Genomic DNA, 16,396 nt, shown 5'->3' with positions numbered 1-16,396 from the left:
GGGGGGGGGTCGGGGGCTCATTAAAGAGCCCCCCCATGCAGTGTGGGGCAGTGGGGATCGCCCCCCACCTGGCAACACCCACTGAGTCAGAGCTGTTTTTTTCTTCCAAGTGCCGGGAACTAGGGCGGGCAGAGCAGCCATTGCCAAGCTGGGAGAGCGGGCAGGGATAGGCCTGGCTGATTCGGCGATTCGGTCAAATTGATTCAGGACAGTGATTCAAATTACCGAATCGAATCACTGTCCCCCGAATCAGCCAAATCCGAAGTGAATGCTAGCCACTTACCACAGGCCTAGTGCACATATCTGTGCCATGGACTTCTTTATATGTTGGGAGAATGGGTTTGAGAAATAAGCAAACTAAAGTGACGCCGGCTATAGTAACCTACTATACCTTTTTTTCTCCAATGTGCTGGTGCACTTCAGAAGAAAAATACACGGACTTGATCGTACAAACAGATCACATCACCTTTTCCGTTCTCCGTTTTTTTCAGAAGCAGTCTGCATAGGGACTTCTTGTGCGTAGTTCTGCTACAATAGAATTGTAGCTATAATCAAATAAGATGCTTCTAAAACAGTACTCACATGATAATGGTACTGAATAGACTGAGTATGACAGTTTTTAGTTACCATGATAATCACTGCAGCCTTAATGCCTGTGGACCCTTGACAAGGTACTCCTGATTTTTTTATCCTGTGAAGATTAAATAGTACCAGGAGAGTATGCCCTACAATCCCTAAAGTCTAATCTTTGTTTAATAAACACCTCTAATATCTTTTGTTTAGTCCTAATGATGAACTGTTGGTTTCATTGGTTATTACTATAAGTTCAATTAAAACATTAAATCTGTTGGCTTTCGAGGAATAAAGCTGTTTCTTTTTTTTGTTAATATGCTGCACTTGTCCTCTGATATAGCTCTGTGACATGCAGTGGCACTTTATTTGATGTGCTTCATGGCTTCATGAAGTGGTATTTAGTTTAGATACTGAAGCAAACTATCCTATAAAATACTGTGCTGTAAATATAAACCTTTATGAACCCCTGGGGATGGCCCTTCGAAACCGAGAATTAAAACATTCCACGATTCAGGCCCATAAAATGAAAAGTAGCCCCTACTCTGAGTATTCATTTGCAGTGTGAAATCCTAAATTTAAATTGAAATCGGCTCAGCTCTCGTTGAAATTCCTATTGATCATAGCGAATAAGCGTTGTTGGTTTTTTCACGACGCTTTTGCTAAAAAAGCAAGGAAGAAAATCCCCAACAAGAGACAAACTAGGCGGCTTGTAGTACTCTGAATTAAATACGGCATTGCTGAGGAACCTATATTAACTCCTTTAAATCAACCCGTCTTTACATTTTGTTGTTGTGTTTTCTTTCCCCCCTGTTCTAAAGAGCCGCCCTATTTTACTGCTGAGCCCGAGAGTCGGATTTTGGCTGAGGTGGAGAAAACAGTGGACATCCTGTGCCAGGCAATGGGTGAGTGAGTATGAAGGCAATGCCGGCTTGGTAAAAACAGATGCATGTCCTGTTGAATGTAGTGTACAATATCAGTCTCTGCTGTTTTGGTGCAGATACTTGGCTGTTATAAATTATCGTAACTGGTGACTTCCAAGAAACTCCGACAGTTTACTAGAGCTGAAGTTATACCCCTTTCCCTTTAGATAATTGGGCAGCTCTTGGGTTTGTACAACGGGAGAAGTGAGTGGATTTTTGGTATCAGATCTCGGCCGTGTTAATGCTGCTCGTCAGCCGAGCAAAACAGTCCCCGCTGCTTTTCTTCATGACCCTTGCTTTAAAGGATGCTTTGTACAAATGTAGTTGGCTAAAAGGGTTTCATGTCTTGAGCCAGCAAATTAATTGAAAGAAAACAGTGACTTTGGGACCCATAACTTGGGACGCAGAGAAACAATCAATAATTCCAATAGTTAAACCTCCGTTTCTGAAAATGATGGAGCTTTTACTCTGAGTAGAGATGTCAGTTGTGGTACCATTTAAGTGTAGTTACACTTGAGCTAGAGCACGCTTTCATTCTGTTTTTAATTGGACGGTGTTTTCATGCCATAAAGACCTTCCAAATGTTTATCATTTCTTTTCAAATGTGTTTTGGGTTTTTTTAAAGACATAATTCCATAGAAACGCGTGCTATTTTGGCACGCTAATTAAAAAAAAAAAAAGGAGACATCATAATCTAGTGATTAAAGCAGGAAGCTGCAAGAACCTGACTATTAGGTTTGACTCCGCCACTGAATTGTCTTGCAACTTGAGCAAGACGTTAAAGCTCTGGGTGCCTCCTTATCCATAGAGCAGGATAAAAGGGCATATCCAGATTGCCCGCAGATGGAAGGTGCTATATTAATGAAAAGCAGCAATTTAAAAAAAAAAAAAATGCAACATGAGCTTGGTGAGAAAACTGTAACTCATGACCTGCTCTTTCAAACGGCCCCTCTTCTGACATCAGCTGTCATTACAACACAAATTCATGTAGCATGTATTTATTGTTTCCATTCCCCATTCAGCTGCATGGGGGGGATGTCAAATGCTTTCAATACATATTATTTGAAACATACTGGGATTTTCTGTGGCTCCAACAAGACTCTCACATCAGTAGTTTTATGTTTAAAAAGAAAAACATACAAAAAACCCAACTCATGCCATTTGTGAAACCGGCTAAAATCGTGTTTTTCCTGAGCACCGTCAAATGCATGACAGCAAATCGCTCATTTTCCAGTCTCTGAACTCTCTCCCTGTCCCAAATGCTTTTCTTCTACCTAAGACCCAACTGCTTTTCTTATGTTAAAGGAAACAGCATGTCCTGGAGAGATCATGTGGGTGCTTTCTGCCCCCTCCTTCCAGACAAATGCCAACCAGCTCCCTGGGGACTCCTGGGCTATTCCTAAGTATGAGAATCCTCTTGGAGCAAAATCCTTTATGTCCACTGACCGTCTTTAAGATGGATTCAGATAACTGATGAATGAGGAGGGCACAGAAGCTCTTCCCAGTGCTGTTCTTCTCCCTGGGCACTAGTCAGCTGCATATCAGTCTTGCAAAGGGCCTCATGCCAAATGTTAGCTCAGTATGATCAACCATGGAGCAGGGAATAGGACTGAAGGAGTGGTTGGGGGCTTCATCGATCCATGAGTACATAGATTTAGCAACCACAGATCCTTAAAGACAGGCTGCCTGCAGCTCGCTGCCCTCTTCCAACTCGAGGCCCAGAATAATAAGGCTAGAGGTGCTGCGGAGCTGCCCTAGGCCTTGGCCACAAATGGGAAGGTGGATTTTATTTTCCCCAAGCTCCCGTGGAGCTTTCCACACAAAGCCCATTTGCTCTGGCTTTGTGCAGCGTGAGTGTGTGAGAGACAGATTAATTTCACAGTATAAGCAGAGATTAACTAGAAATAAAATTGTGACTTGCACAGGCTAGCTTTTTAGTTTCCTATAAATGGAGTTTCAGTGTGTCCAACCGCTCTGTAACCCTGTTTCTCTGTATGTCTCCAGAAACCACTGATCCTGCCTGCATTTTCAATGCATTTTTAAATGCATTCTATTATTTGCTTATAGAAAGGTTGGAGCTAGTGGTATGTAGGGAATGCAGTTAATTGGACTTCAGTTCTACCAGTGTAGACAAGTAGAAGGACACCCCAGTAACCTACTGGGAGATTGTAGGTGCTATAAAAACCAAAATAACTTCCACAGTTATTGGGACTCTGGCAAAGATGAGCAAAGACCCCAGCACTGTTGTGAAATAGTTAAAGATTATTATCCTCATTTTGCAGATGGGAAAAACTGAGCCACAACTTGCTTAAATTATTTACGTACGGTCTGCATCAAGTAGCAGAGGCAGGAATAACACTCAAGTTTCCTAGCTTCCCATTTCCTTTTTCCCATTAGGTAAATTTGCCAATCTTGGTAGAGTGCTTTGCAAAATGTGTATCACTTTTAAAGGTGCCCACAAGTCAGGTTATCTGATTATTAATCTTTATACCACACTGTACCCCTCAGATGACAAGGTAGGACTATTAACCCCTATTAAATGTTTCCTCATTCTTGTTAGTTTTTCTTGAGGAAGAAACAGAAGCTTTGTTTCCTACTTGCATTTTCTTTTCTTTTTTCTTTTCCTACTTTCAACTCTAAAGGTAAGTCTTTCTGGGGAGATCACTACAGTCCAAATGTATGCAACGAGCAGGCTCCAAAATGCTTAGATAAGATCACATTATTCAGAATAACTTGGAAGTGCAGAAGGTATCCATAGCTGAAATATAAGAAAATAGAGATGGTAATATTCAGTTTGTCAGCTGAGTTGGTGATAGAAAAGTGTATCTCACAATGATTATAGGTTTGGGATTTTTGCTAATATTGTTAGAGAGAAAAGTTTTGAGGAATGACATCAAATCTTATAGGTTTGGCGGAAAATACCGAGTGCTGAATGTCATTATTTCCTGGGTGCCAATAAAACTCAATGTATAGGACAATGGAATTGCTATTATTTAAACTTGAAATAATTTCCAGTCGCCTCTGTATCAGATCTGTTCTATTTTGCATCATCTGTTTCTTCATTACTCAGTGATAATTTGTATTTGCCCTGGGGGATTTTCAAGAGATGAAAAACACTCGCATTGAGAATTCTGAACATTGGAATTTCCACTAAATCTGTATATGGGCTGATGTATGAAATTCAAATTGTGTTTATTGCATGGTGGCATACTGCATTTCTTGTGCATTAGATGACAACAGGCACTGTGTACAGTGGGTTTGTTTCTGAGATGATTATCTTCTTGATTCTGAAAATGCTTATTTTACCAACAGAGCAAAAGCATCAGAGATCATTTTGGTAAATAATATGCTTGTAAAAAATAATATTAGGATGAATCAGCTCATTCACGACACATAGGGGATGCACCCGGGTGCACGTACCCCCCTGAGATTGGCCATGTACCCCCTGGAAGCACCAGCTGCGAAACTGGAAGTGCACTGCGGGTTTCATCGCTGGTGGTTCTGCGCTCGGCCCCCCCATCGGCAATCTGATGCCCTCCCAGACTTGGGAGGTACCAGTTGCCCATGAATCGGCTCTTCTTTTTTTACACCATGCCTCGGTTTTCTTTTTATATTCTGTCTAGGGTTAACAGTAGCTTCTGAGGATGAATACATTGACAGGAGACACGAAAGGATATGTGTTATTATTCATAAATCACATCAGGAGTTTAAAAATAATAATGATAATGTGACTATGCCTTTCTTTGTACCGTCTGTTAGAGAATGTCCAAGCACTGCTTACATGAAAGTGAAATTCAGTGTCCGCATGGGCTCACTCTGCATTACTTAGATTCTACCTAGTCCTCACCCTGAGTTCTTGTATGATGCAAAGGTCTTCATCATTTGGGTGAATTTAATTCATTAATGAACTGAGCCATACAGATTCCCTATGAAGTTAGTGTGCAAAACAGGCCGTATACAATTCATATTCGGCCCAGTTCAGGCGACAATGATTCCATTCATTGATTTGGATCACTGTCCTGATTCGATTCGGCCAAAGCCGAATGTGAAGATTCGATGCTGATTCGGTGAATCAGCGATTCAGCCATAGACACAGCTTTAAATGTTTTTGCTGTATACCTCGAGGTACCAGGTGCGGCTCGTGAATGCTGCGATGGTGGGGCAGATGGGGCGTCCTGCAGGACTGCGGGCACTCCCCAGCATGCTTGGCAGCAGACCCGGAAGTGGACCAGAAGTACTTCTGGGTCAGCCAGGGAACGCACTGGGGGACACCCGCACACCCTCCGGCTTGGCGATCAGCTGTAGGGGGACCCCGGGTGCTCCTCCCCCCCAGACCCAGGAGGCACCAGTCACCGAGCCAGGGCAGTGCAGGGGACCCCCAGCAGACCCGGAAATGGACCAGAAGTATTTCTGGTCCACTTCCAGGACCGCTGCCAAGCATGCTGGGGAGTGCCCGCAGTCCTTTGCGACACCCCATCTGCCCCACCATCGCACCATTCATGAGCCGCCTGGTACCTTCAGGTATGTAGAATAATCATTTAAAGCTGTGTCTATGGGCGAATCTCCAAACCTTTCCGAATCACTCCAAATTGATTCAGAGGCTTCTGATTCGATTCGGAGAGGTTAAAGGGTCTCCTGATTCGATTCAGATTCGGAGATTTGGCCACCAAATGGGGCCATATCTCCACTGAGTCGAATCAGGGACCAAAGCTTCGCACAGCCCTAGATGTTAGTAACTTATTTAGTTATTATTCCTGGTTTATTGCTGAGGAATTTGAGACCTAGAGATTTTAAGAGCCATACTTCCTGAATAGGCTCTTGCTTTATAGAGCTGGAGGTGGTAGAAGACCGCCTCAAGTCATCTTGGGCCTGGTTGTCAGTGACTACTTTGGTTGCCTAGATTTTACGGTGATGAGTGTGTTAGGGGTACCTAAAGAAGACAGGTGGCAGACACGGACTTTAGAAACAGTCGGTAGTTCAGATTCTGGGCAGTTTTCCATCCATGCTTACGTATTCTGCAAAGCTTGGGGTAGAAGTGTGGGATGGGCCAAGCTCATTAAACCCAGCATTACACCCATCATCCAGCTGCATCATAAAATAGAACAACCTTATAATTGCTGTACTTCAGGCTATGCTGCCTGTGGCCCATAGCGGCTGTTAAAAAAGAGCCAGGGATTGCTGGAATATAAGAAGAACGTAGGGTTCCGATGGAGACTGGCATAGGAGCCTCTGTATGAGTGCTCTACACCATCGAAGGACTCCCCAAGGAAGGCAAAAGCCTCCGTTGACTGGAATTGCCGAGCTTACAGCCACTTCATGCAAGCCGTCTGGTGCAAAGCAGAGCTGAGGCGTGACTGGAAATCTGTAGCAGTATTGATATAAAATGCCCGTGCAGAAAAGCAGTAACAAGTAACATAGGGAGATAAGTTGAAGGTAGAATTGGTTTCTATTTGCATTTTTTTGTTTGTATTAAGGCGCAAGTAAAGCCGAAAATGAGTCAAAATGAATGACAATTTGCAAGCATCCCAGTGTACACACCATGCTGTTTGCACACTGCCTCTTAAAGGTAAACTGCCAGTTATCACAAAAAAAGATTTTTAAATTTTGAATTAAAATACCTGTCAGGGTTGCTCCATTTTTTCCCTTGCTAATGTGTACTTTCCCATTGTTCTTTTAACGTTGACATCTTCACTCCAGCAGTTTAGGAGAATCTTATTCAGGATAAAACGGCACTAAAAGAATTGCTGTTGCTTAGTTTGCATAATTTTGTATTTTAATCTGAAATGTTCATGTAAGTCATATTCCCACCGTGATATGAAATACGATTACGGTGGAGAAAGGGATTTGATAACATGTTATTGCAACGTTTTCTCTCTCGTTATTTGCTGTCCTTGCCATCATGCATCCTACGATATATTACTGCCATTGGTAACACAATTTACCTATATCCACCGGTTGTCAAACAGTGTTTTATTATAAAAACTATTTATAATGGGAGGGGGAGAATAGGATATGGAGAACTGAACCCTGTGTGCATCTGTGCGAGTATAACATTGCTGTGTACTTTTATTGTACAGACTTTTGCACAGTTGTGCAGTGAATAATAGAGATCTGTTTCTGCTCAATGTCCAGGGGTTCCTAGTCCCACTCTGGTCTGGTATAAGGACTCTATTCCTATCAACAAGTTGCAAAATCCTCGTTACAAAGTACTCCACAATGGTGGTCTGCAGATCCAGGGAGCGCGTACCGATGACGCTGGGATCTTTCAGTGTTTTGCTAGCAATGAAGCTGGGGAAATACAGACACACACCTACCTAGATGTAACCAGTAAGTAAAGAACTACAGCATAGTTCATGAAACCTGGGTTCCCGTATTGACTGAAAGGCCTCAATCACGTGTAAGCAGTTCTCTACCACTCGGTAGATAAAATGGGTTGATTCCGATTTATTACATGATAGCACCTGGATTTCTGTTGCCAGCGGGATCTAGCCTAGCAAAGCAAAATCCGACTGAAGACTACGGAAGACTGTTCTTAGCAGCAGGCCTTTGATCAGTCTTTTATTGCTACATTAAAAAAAGGACAAGCTGAGGGCAAAAAGGAAAAGGTCAACCAAGAAATAATTCTCCCTGTCTTCCTTTTACTTGTACAGTTTAGTTTTACTATTATAATGCTCTTGTCAATTCACATGACTCTTTTTTTTTATTTTTGTGAAGGGTGATATTTTAGGTAGATTTTCCTAGGAAAAGGCCCAGCACACCCCAAAAATGTTCCAAGTTAAATAAATATTCTTTTCTATATTAAAAACCCCCCATGGGTTAAATGTTGTAATTGGAGAATAATGTTTTGTTCCACGGGGAAAAAAATCCACGGTTGCCAATAGTAATTCTTTTAAAGTTGTTACTACCAGGGGTGTCCCTAATGCTTTGCCTGACTCGCTGACGGACTCCAGGTGGAGTTAGCCGTGTTGTCACATCTTCATTGTGCTGATTTTAGCTCAAGGGCAGTTTACAGATTTGACCAGTGTTGTGACTGAGCTTCAGAAAACAGATCTGCACCAGTTCAATATCTGTCCAGGAAGCTGCAGTAAAAAATGTAATAAAATGCAACTGGGGGAAAATAAGAAAGAAAGAAACTTGGAAGATGTCTTGGATGAGAACCAGGTTCTAAGTTCTTCTGGCTGACATTTAGGCTTGAAAGTTAATGTCTTTCTCAAGTTGCTTTTCATCTTAAAGGACTCCGTGTTATGAAGATGAAAGCAAATAGTTTTGTTTATCTAGATGTCTCTGCTTCCCCCAGCACGCTCGTTTTACACCTTTGCTCCTTTATCTATAAGCTGCCTTGCTTGTACTTGTACAAGCACTGATAGATTTTATTTTCCATTTAGGTAATAAACTGAGTGAGATAATTCCTAGGAGATGAATAATGAAAGGTTACAGTCACTGCTGAAAGGTTTTCATTTATTATTGTCATGTCCTTCCCCACAATCAGCTCTATAAAAGTGGATGTAAAACACTCTAGGATAGTAGTTAAGGGATCTTTCGGATAGCTGGTCCATTGAATTTTTCAATTGTTTTATCCCAGATATTAAACCAACATTTATCCGGCCACCAATAGATACCACTGTTACAGAAGGGATGACTGCAGTATTAACCTGTGAGGTTTCAGGGGCTCCAAAACCTGCCATCTCGTGGAAAAGAGGTAACCACTTATTATTCTACTGTGAAATCGCAGGAATTTCTGCTCTATTGTCCGCTCCGGCAATGAGTTTCTGGGGATCCATTCAGCTTACATATCTTGATTTCGCTGGCTCGGTGAAAGAAGAGATGGCTGTGGATATGCATGTGCATTGTGTGTGGGACTTTGTTCCTTCATCTGTAATTGTCTTTTGGAAGAATCAGAACCGTATCGTTTTATTCATGCAGTGCAAATAACAAGAGTCCTGCTGTTCCCTCCTCCTCCTCCTGTGTTTCAGGGAACCAGATCTTAGCCAGTGGCTCGGTGCAGATTCCCAGGTTCATTCTCCTCGAATCTGGTGGGCTGCAGATTACTCCTGTCTTCCTTCAGGATGCTGGCAACTATACTTGCTATGCAGTCAACTCAGAGGGAGCCCTGAGTGCTTTTGCAACGCTGACTGTCTGGAGTAAGGATAAGGCTTTGTTTTAAATTTAGCTTTAATCAAATATTAATCAGTTTTTTGGTGTGTTCTTGGGAAATTTTCGTAATCAATTATGCATTTCTAGCTAATAGGAAAAAAAGGGTATAATTGAATAGGAATAATGCATCTATTTAAAGGAATCTATCAAAATTATTCTTTTTTGCAAAGAGATGCATATACATTTTCTATATTTGGACAGAAGCATCCAGGATGCTTGTCTGAGAGAAACTGAAATGAAATAATAAATTAGAGCAAGTCTGATTGTGATTTCACTTACTCAGCTTTTATGCTGGTGTAACATCCCTGGTCCTAACGCTTAGATAGCGTTGAGCAGCTCTGCAGCTGCCAGATCCAGCTGCTGCCACAGGACATGGCCGCTGAAAAAAGGGCCGGGCTAAAATGCTCCTTGGCACCTTGGGGGTCCCTTGCTGGTACAGTGATCCTCCAGCCAGTGCAAAATACATCATGCTTCAGCTGCTGGATCTTTCGACTCAGATGGGCCTGGCCCTGGAACAGGCTTGTGTTTCACCATGCAACACTTTTTTGCACTGAATCCTTTATGAGGAAAATCTGGCGCATTGACTTCACTTGAGTGACTTGATACTGTGCAGAGGAGATGAGATCAAGTCCAATGCGGGTACTTCAAGCTAGATGCTAAGGAGGGAAGGGTTAATATGTTGCCACAGTTAACAGGAGAACAAAAATATTACTGAGCTGAGAATAAAAATCCTTTTACAAAAAGTATATGGCCCTCTTTCCTCTCCTGCCTTTGAAGTGCAGCCTAGGGACTGATTATCCTGCTGGTGCATGGTGTACATTTGACATCTATTCATCTCTCAAAGAGTAAAGTTACACCAGAAACCTTCTACCGTACGATCTTGAGGGTGCTCGTGGAATATACTGGCAGTAAATGTAAGATACAGTTGTCATACGGGTCTCGTATTTATATCTTTCTGACACACACCATATACATATTTTTAGTGTGTCGTAAGCCAGTTGGTATCCGGATGTGTGAACGGAGCACAGAGGGCCTCCATTATAAATCCTTTGATTCATTTTGCCCTCTTGCAATTTTTTTAGTATTACCGTCCGTACGCTGCTCGCGGAGCAAGGAGAACGTGGTAGAGCTAACGAGCATGCGGAGGCACTGCAGAAATAATGCTGTCTAGTTAGCATTATGTTTTATGTCTAATAGTTCTGTCTCTTCATGTTCTCATCTCAGTCGGTTGACAGTTTCTTCTTGTGCATATAAGATTTATCCCAGTTGTTATAGGTTATCATTTCTGTAGGGGTTTGGGACTGATTACCATTATCCACCCTTCTTCCACACTCACGCTGCTTGGCTACCTGGTTTGGCTGATACTATCTGATGCCGCTGCCTCCATTCTCAATATAATAGAGATCTTTCACATTTGATTTGGTTGCTATAGTTTCAGGCAATTACTGTGTTTTGGGTCCCAGAAGGTACTTGAATCAAGATATTTTTGCAACAAGTGGGTAAACATCTCCTCCCTATGTGGAAAACTCACACTCCTGAAGCAACACCTCTTTCATTCTCCTTGCATGGTTTTGACGAGATGAAGGAGAAAATAGCACCCTATGCTTTTTCCACAAACTTTTTAGAGTATTTTTTTTCCCTTTCCCTCAAACCGCATGACGGGATTCCTGAATAAAGTAGCTTCTTAATTAGGGGAGAGCACCATAGTTGTACTTAGTGCTTTATGACTTTGAGGTTACCAATAACCAGGTGCTGCAAAGACAGCAATGAATAATATTGAGTACCCCTTTAGTATTCTTCGTATTCAAAGCCTTGCCGCAGATCAAATAACTAACATCTGCTCTTAGAGGTTCCCTTTGCTGCTTCTTAAACCTCTCTACATCACACACTTGAATTAGATTCAGTGAGGAGGGGTTGGGTGGGGGCAACTCTGGGAAAGATATAAGGAATACTGTTCTGCCTTTTTTACTTAATCAGTAGGCACTGCACCATGTGCCATGCAGAGAGCTTCAGACTTGCTCACTCCCATTACCAAAGTGAAAGCGTCTTGCCCTGAATGATAAATGACCGGTTTCATGCTGTCCAGGAGTGAATGCCCAAGTCATGTTGAAAGTCTGTAATTTTACCTGCTTGATGGCCTGTGTTCCTTTTCAGATCGCACCTTTATTGTTCACCCTCCCGAGGACAGCACCGTTATCAAGGGAACCACAGCCACTCTGCAGTGTGAAGCAACTCATGACCCTAGAATTTCAATCAGGTGCGCGTGGTGTCATTTATCGTTTGTGCCGTTTATCTCAAGTTAATTTTACAAACTAGCAGAATGTCATTAGGTGAGAAGTTTGAGGACCCCAGATTTCAGCACCAGACCCCTGATTACTGCCTCGTAAGGCTATAGACTACATCATTAATCACATAAAACCCATCTTCCACTTCAGCCTTATGTATTATTTACAATGAGCTACGTTCCACTTCATGACTTCAATACAGCCTTCCATGATTTTACTGTCAAGGTTAATACACTATCAATAAAACCGACTTGTCAGAAGCTGATACTTAATGAGAGTAAAAATCCAAAGAGATCGAATAGAATTTCAGACGTGTTTACGTTGGGGCTTCTGCAAATCCATGGGAGAGGATGCCTGCACACTCTGAAACACTTCAGTAACCGAGGGATAAATTCTGTTCTGGCTGTGGAAAGAAAAGAACAACTTGATGCTAAAGTAATAACATCTGCGCACAAGATTTAAAGGAACCCTATCGCGTTCAACCACATTATAGTATTAACCGGTGCACAGTTTAAAGGAGGCTTGAATGAAAGAAAAGCATTGCCTTATCTGTCTGGGTATTGGCTTGGAAAATATTAGAAGGGAACTTTGGAGACAGAACACAGACATGCACAAAGGAGAAATTATACAAAACTGTGAAGTACAAACACTTGGTCACTTGTATTTGTGAGTGCAGATATATTTTCTGCCAGGGTGACAGCAGTTTGGAGATATTCCTGATGCAGTCTGTTCAGGAAGGATCAGTACAATGTAAATGTGATCCTCCAATGTCCTACACCCAACAAAGGGGTCTCGAGCTACATTTCTTCCCTTTTTTTAGTACAGTAGAATCTGGAGTAGAAGTAGAGTCTGGAGACTGGAAAAAAGGAGGAATTATTTAGATAGCTGTCACCCTGAGAAGGTGGTGGCTTTTCAGGGCATTGGTAAGTCTGATGGTGGGCAAAGGATGGCTTTCTTGACACATTCTGAATTATTCTTGGGGATTTTTGGCCTCGTTCAAGGATTAGGCCCCTAAAAACAAATAATGTAAACTTCAGGGTTGGGTGATCCTGAAATATTGTTCCACAACTTGGGAAAATAATTAATATGGCTATGCCTTTCCATGGACCTTTCTGCATTCAGTCTTGACAAACATTTCTGTCACTTAGTTTTACTTGCATCTATGTCTGTAAGAGATTGGATTTTTTTTATTTTTTTATTTTATGCTACCCTTTCTGCTAAAGGCTCAGGGCATTTTACAAAGCAGAGAAAAATAACTTATAAAAGAAGTGAATAAGAAAGCCAAACAGGAGAAACAAAATAAGAGAGAGCTAACAGAATATAAAAATAACCTGTAAAGCGACCCCTCCCCCAAACACAGTATCTCAGTTTACAGCTTAAAGTATCCCAGTTTTAAGCTTACGTGTTTGACACCGAGTCCTGAAATAGTACCTTTCATAGGCAAAGGGATAAGGTTTGACAAAGCTTGAGTTTTGGCTCCCAAGTTCCCCACCAGAAGCATTAAACAGAGACAATTAAATGAACCAGCCTAAGATAAAACCCCGCTAGATGCGGCTAGAGCAGATGTTAGCTGTGAAATTCGTTGCACCACAGTACTGCAGAAAGGCATTTTCTTTCTGATCACTGGTCTAAGATCAAGGCTTGGAAGAGTTAAAAGTTTTACTCATCTTGGGGTAACTGCAGTGGTCTATCAATTTAGCACTGTGTTGCTATATGACCTTACCCACCGATGCAGTCAAAATCATTCGCAACGTATTTATATTTGTTATATTGATATTTATTAACATTTTGAAACTTTATGACACCCAGGCACGTGTGGAAGAAGGATAGTGTGGCAATAAATCCATCTAGCAGTTCCCGAATTACAGTAGAGGAAGATGGAAGCCTCCTCATTAGCCAGACGTGGTCAGGAGACATCGGCGACTACACGTGCGAGGTCATTTCATTTGGAGGAAACGATTCCAGAACGGCTCGTCTAGAAGTGATGTGAGTTATTCGAGCTCTGGGGCTTTTGATGGCACCTTCTGTTTGCTTTTAAAGCTGATTCATAATGTTTGTGCCTTTTTTTTAGAACTTTAGGGCAATTAAAGCAAATTTTTCCTGCTAATGATATTATCATGAGATCATTCATTTTGAGTTTGCATGTCAAATGACCTGGACTTCAACATGGTGCAAGTCAGCCCACACTAGGGGCTGCTATGCCTGGACGTGGTACACGTGCTAAATTTAACCAACAGCAGTACTAATTGCTTGTCTTCATTGCCAAGGTTGTAAGAACGCATTCTGCCTCTCCGCCCTTGCTTTTAATATTTTTTACTCCATTCGACAAATGCCCATACGTCTGGTCTCTAACGGATTTTTTTTCTTTCTGTTTTCTTTGCGTTCTAAATTGTTAGAAAGTTGGCCTCATTTTTGTGCCTGTCTCGATTTTTAAACATCACGAAAAGATGTGTCGAGCGCAAGTCTCTTCGGAAAAGGGACTGTAAACGTGGCCTTGTCGTGAGCGCCAGTGTTTTCTGTTGGTCTCGCTCTGTAGGAGTGAAATGCAGTCCAATTTTATTTGTGTCACTAATGTCAGCAACTATGACCGCTCCATGCATGAAGCAGATCAAACGCATATGAAGGTAATGTTTGTATGTAGTCATTTTTCTCAGGGATATTGCACACTTTAATGTGACTACAACTGTATCTGTTTCTGCTGGTTGTGCCTGAGCTTTTTCTCGTAGAGAAGATGCCTATGGCAACTTCTGTTGCCTGGCAGTGTAATGTGTTTGCCGCAGAGATTTGCTGCGTGGAGCTCAATTTTCCACAGCATTTCTCTGACAGTGCCAAGAGTAGATCAGATGCCCGTTTTGAGAGAGCGGTTATACATTCTTGCTCTAATTAAGCGCTCCTCAGCTCTCCTCCTGGAGTGCATTTTGCTGCGGGTTAGGATCCAAGAGTGGGAAGACACTTCCAAATTGCCTCCGCATAACTGTACACACTTTCCTTTCTTGTGGGCTTGCTCCTTATTTATTTTTGAGAGGTGGTCAGGAAATTGGAGAGCAAAACCTGCACACAACTCTATAACCCAGTCTTTGAAGGCGAGCTTAAAATGTGTGTGACCTGTGCGTTTTGGTCTTCTTTCTTCGGCAATCCCTCGCAGTTGAGGGTGATTTTTAAAATAATTGTCTTATCTGTGTGTCCGAAGGTGAGTGATGAAGCCTATCTGGGATCGACAGACTCTACGGCAGCTCGAACGTGTGTTTCCAATGGGGGGTGGAGGTGGCGCTGGACTTCTTAATTTGGTCCACAACACACTGTTTCTGCCGCTCCTGCTTTTCCAGCTCCTGTTGTTGCCGTGAGGTTTTGAAGTGCTGAGATCCCTGCAGCAGACTCTTCCTCCATTTGGGGTGGTTCTGAGGAATGGTCTCCCATGAGTTGACATGGATGTGCGTCATGTTTGTGTTCTGGTAGTGTTTCAGTGACGTGGTAGCTGGGATAGTCCAGGTCCTTGCCTGTGACTTGTGTCACACTCTTAGGGCTGACACAGTACTTGTAACGTCTGTGCAGCAAAAGGGAGCACTTTGTGCTGCCGCTGAAGTCATCTCTCATTCTTGCGAGTCCTGCGGGTGAGAGATGCTTTATCCCCCAAGGAAAGTCCTTTCACCGAAAGTTGTCTGGGAGAGACGCATCTCAAGTGTCCTGGCACTGCCTTGCCCTTACACCCTGCTTATGCTGGAGACTTTTGCATCCTCAGGCAAAATGGATGTTGAGGTTGGCCTTCGGTTGTGTGTCAGTCTGAAGGGATATTCTCCTACTGAAAGCCACAAGAATCCAGGGACTGCCTCTGACCAAGTCCTTTAGGGCCCTGCTACACATTCAAATTAAGGCTGGATAGAAACCAGCCATAGAGTTGTTACACATTTTCAAGCACTAAGTCTATAGCCACTTGTCTCTTTTTATAGCTGGGTAGTCATTTTTATTGCATAATGATTACTGTGCACATGCAGCTGGTCTAAATGTATTGCACAATTAGCCAATTCATTGTGTAATATCTGTAACATGTAGCAGTGGCTTTAGAGGAGTCCCTAGAGTCGCTCAGTTATACCATTTTATCTGTAGAGGTGCAAGTGCTGCAAGAGTGCCAAAACCCATTGCAATCCTCTGCAGGTTGCGTCATTATTATTTGACTCAGTAGCACAAATATATGAAATATATAGACATACATGATACAACAGAAGTTAAATGAAGAAGAAAATCCATTGAAAGGAAATAGTTGGAGTAAAGCTTAAATTAAATTCTAGCTGTTCTGAGTGACAGATCTATACAATTCCCTGTTCTCCCAAATAACTCTCATGCAAGGAGCATTAACAAGCACTGGGTGTTTTTTTCCCCGTTCATGAGTATGCACACTCCAGTGCCTTGAGTAGCAGCAATGACAGCCAAATGTTCAGAGAAGGGCTTGCAATCAATTATGGACGT

General features: G+C 42.3%; 1 protein-coding gene across 1 annotated transcript in view; it reads left to right on the top strand.

The window, feature by feature from the left end:
- The window catches only part of LOC102376644 (protein sidekick-1-like), a gene marked incomplete at its 3' end in the record, with an annotated part of 520,442 nt that extends 505,886 nt beyond the window's left edge, over positions 1-14,556 (top strand). Inside the window, exons 8-14 of the mRNA XM_014524891.2 lie at positions 1,392-1,475; positions 7,626-7,820; positions 9,076-9,192; positions 9,467-9,634; positions 11,802-11,904; positions 13,742-13,918; positions 14,469-14,556. Coding sequence (XP_014380377.2) covers positions 1,392-1,475; positions 7,626-7,820; positions 9,076-9,192; positions 9,467-9,634; positions 11,802-11,904; positions 13,742-13,918; positions 14,469-14,556 — 932 coding nt within the window. The remainder of the gene's footprint in view (positions 1-1,391; positions 1,476-7,625; positions 7,821-9,075; positions 9,193-9,466; positions 9,635-11,801; positions 11,905-13,741; positions 13,919-14,468) is intronic.
- Positions 14,557-16,396: the final 1,840 nt, after the last annotated feature.

Source organism: Alligator sinensis, unplaced genomic scaffold (assembly GCF_000455745.1).
Source record: "Alligator sinensis unplaced genomic scaffold, ASM45574v1 scaffold772_1, whole genome shotgun sequence".
NCBI lineage: Eukaryota > Metazoa > Chordata > Crocodylia > Alligatoridae > Alligator > Alligator sinensis.
Note: the sequence above shows the minus strand (reverse complement) of the source record. Positions and strands in the feature narration are given on the sequence as shown.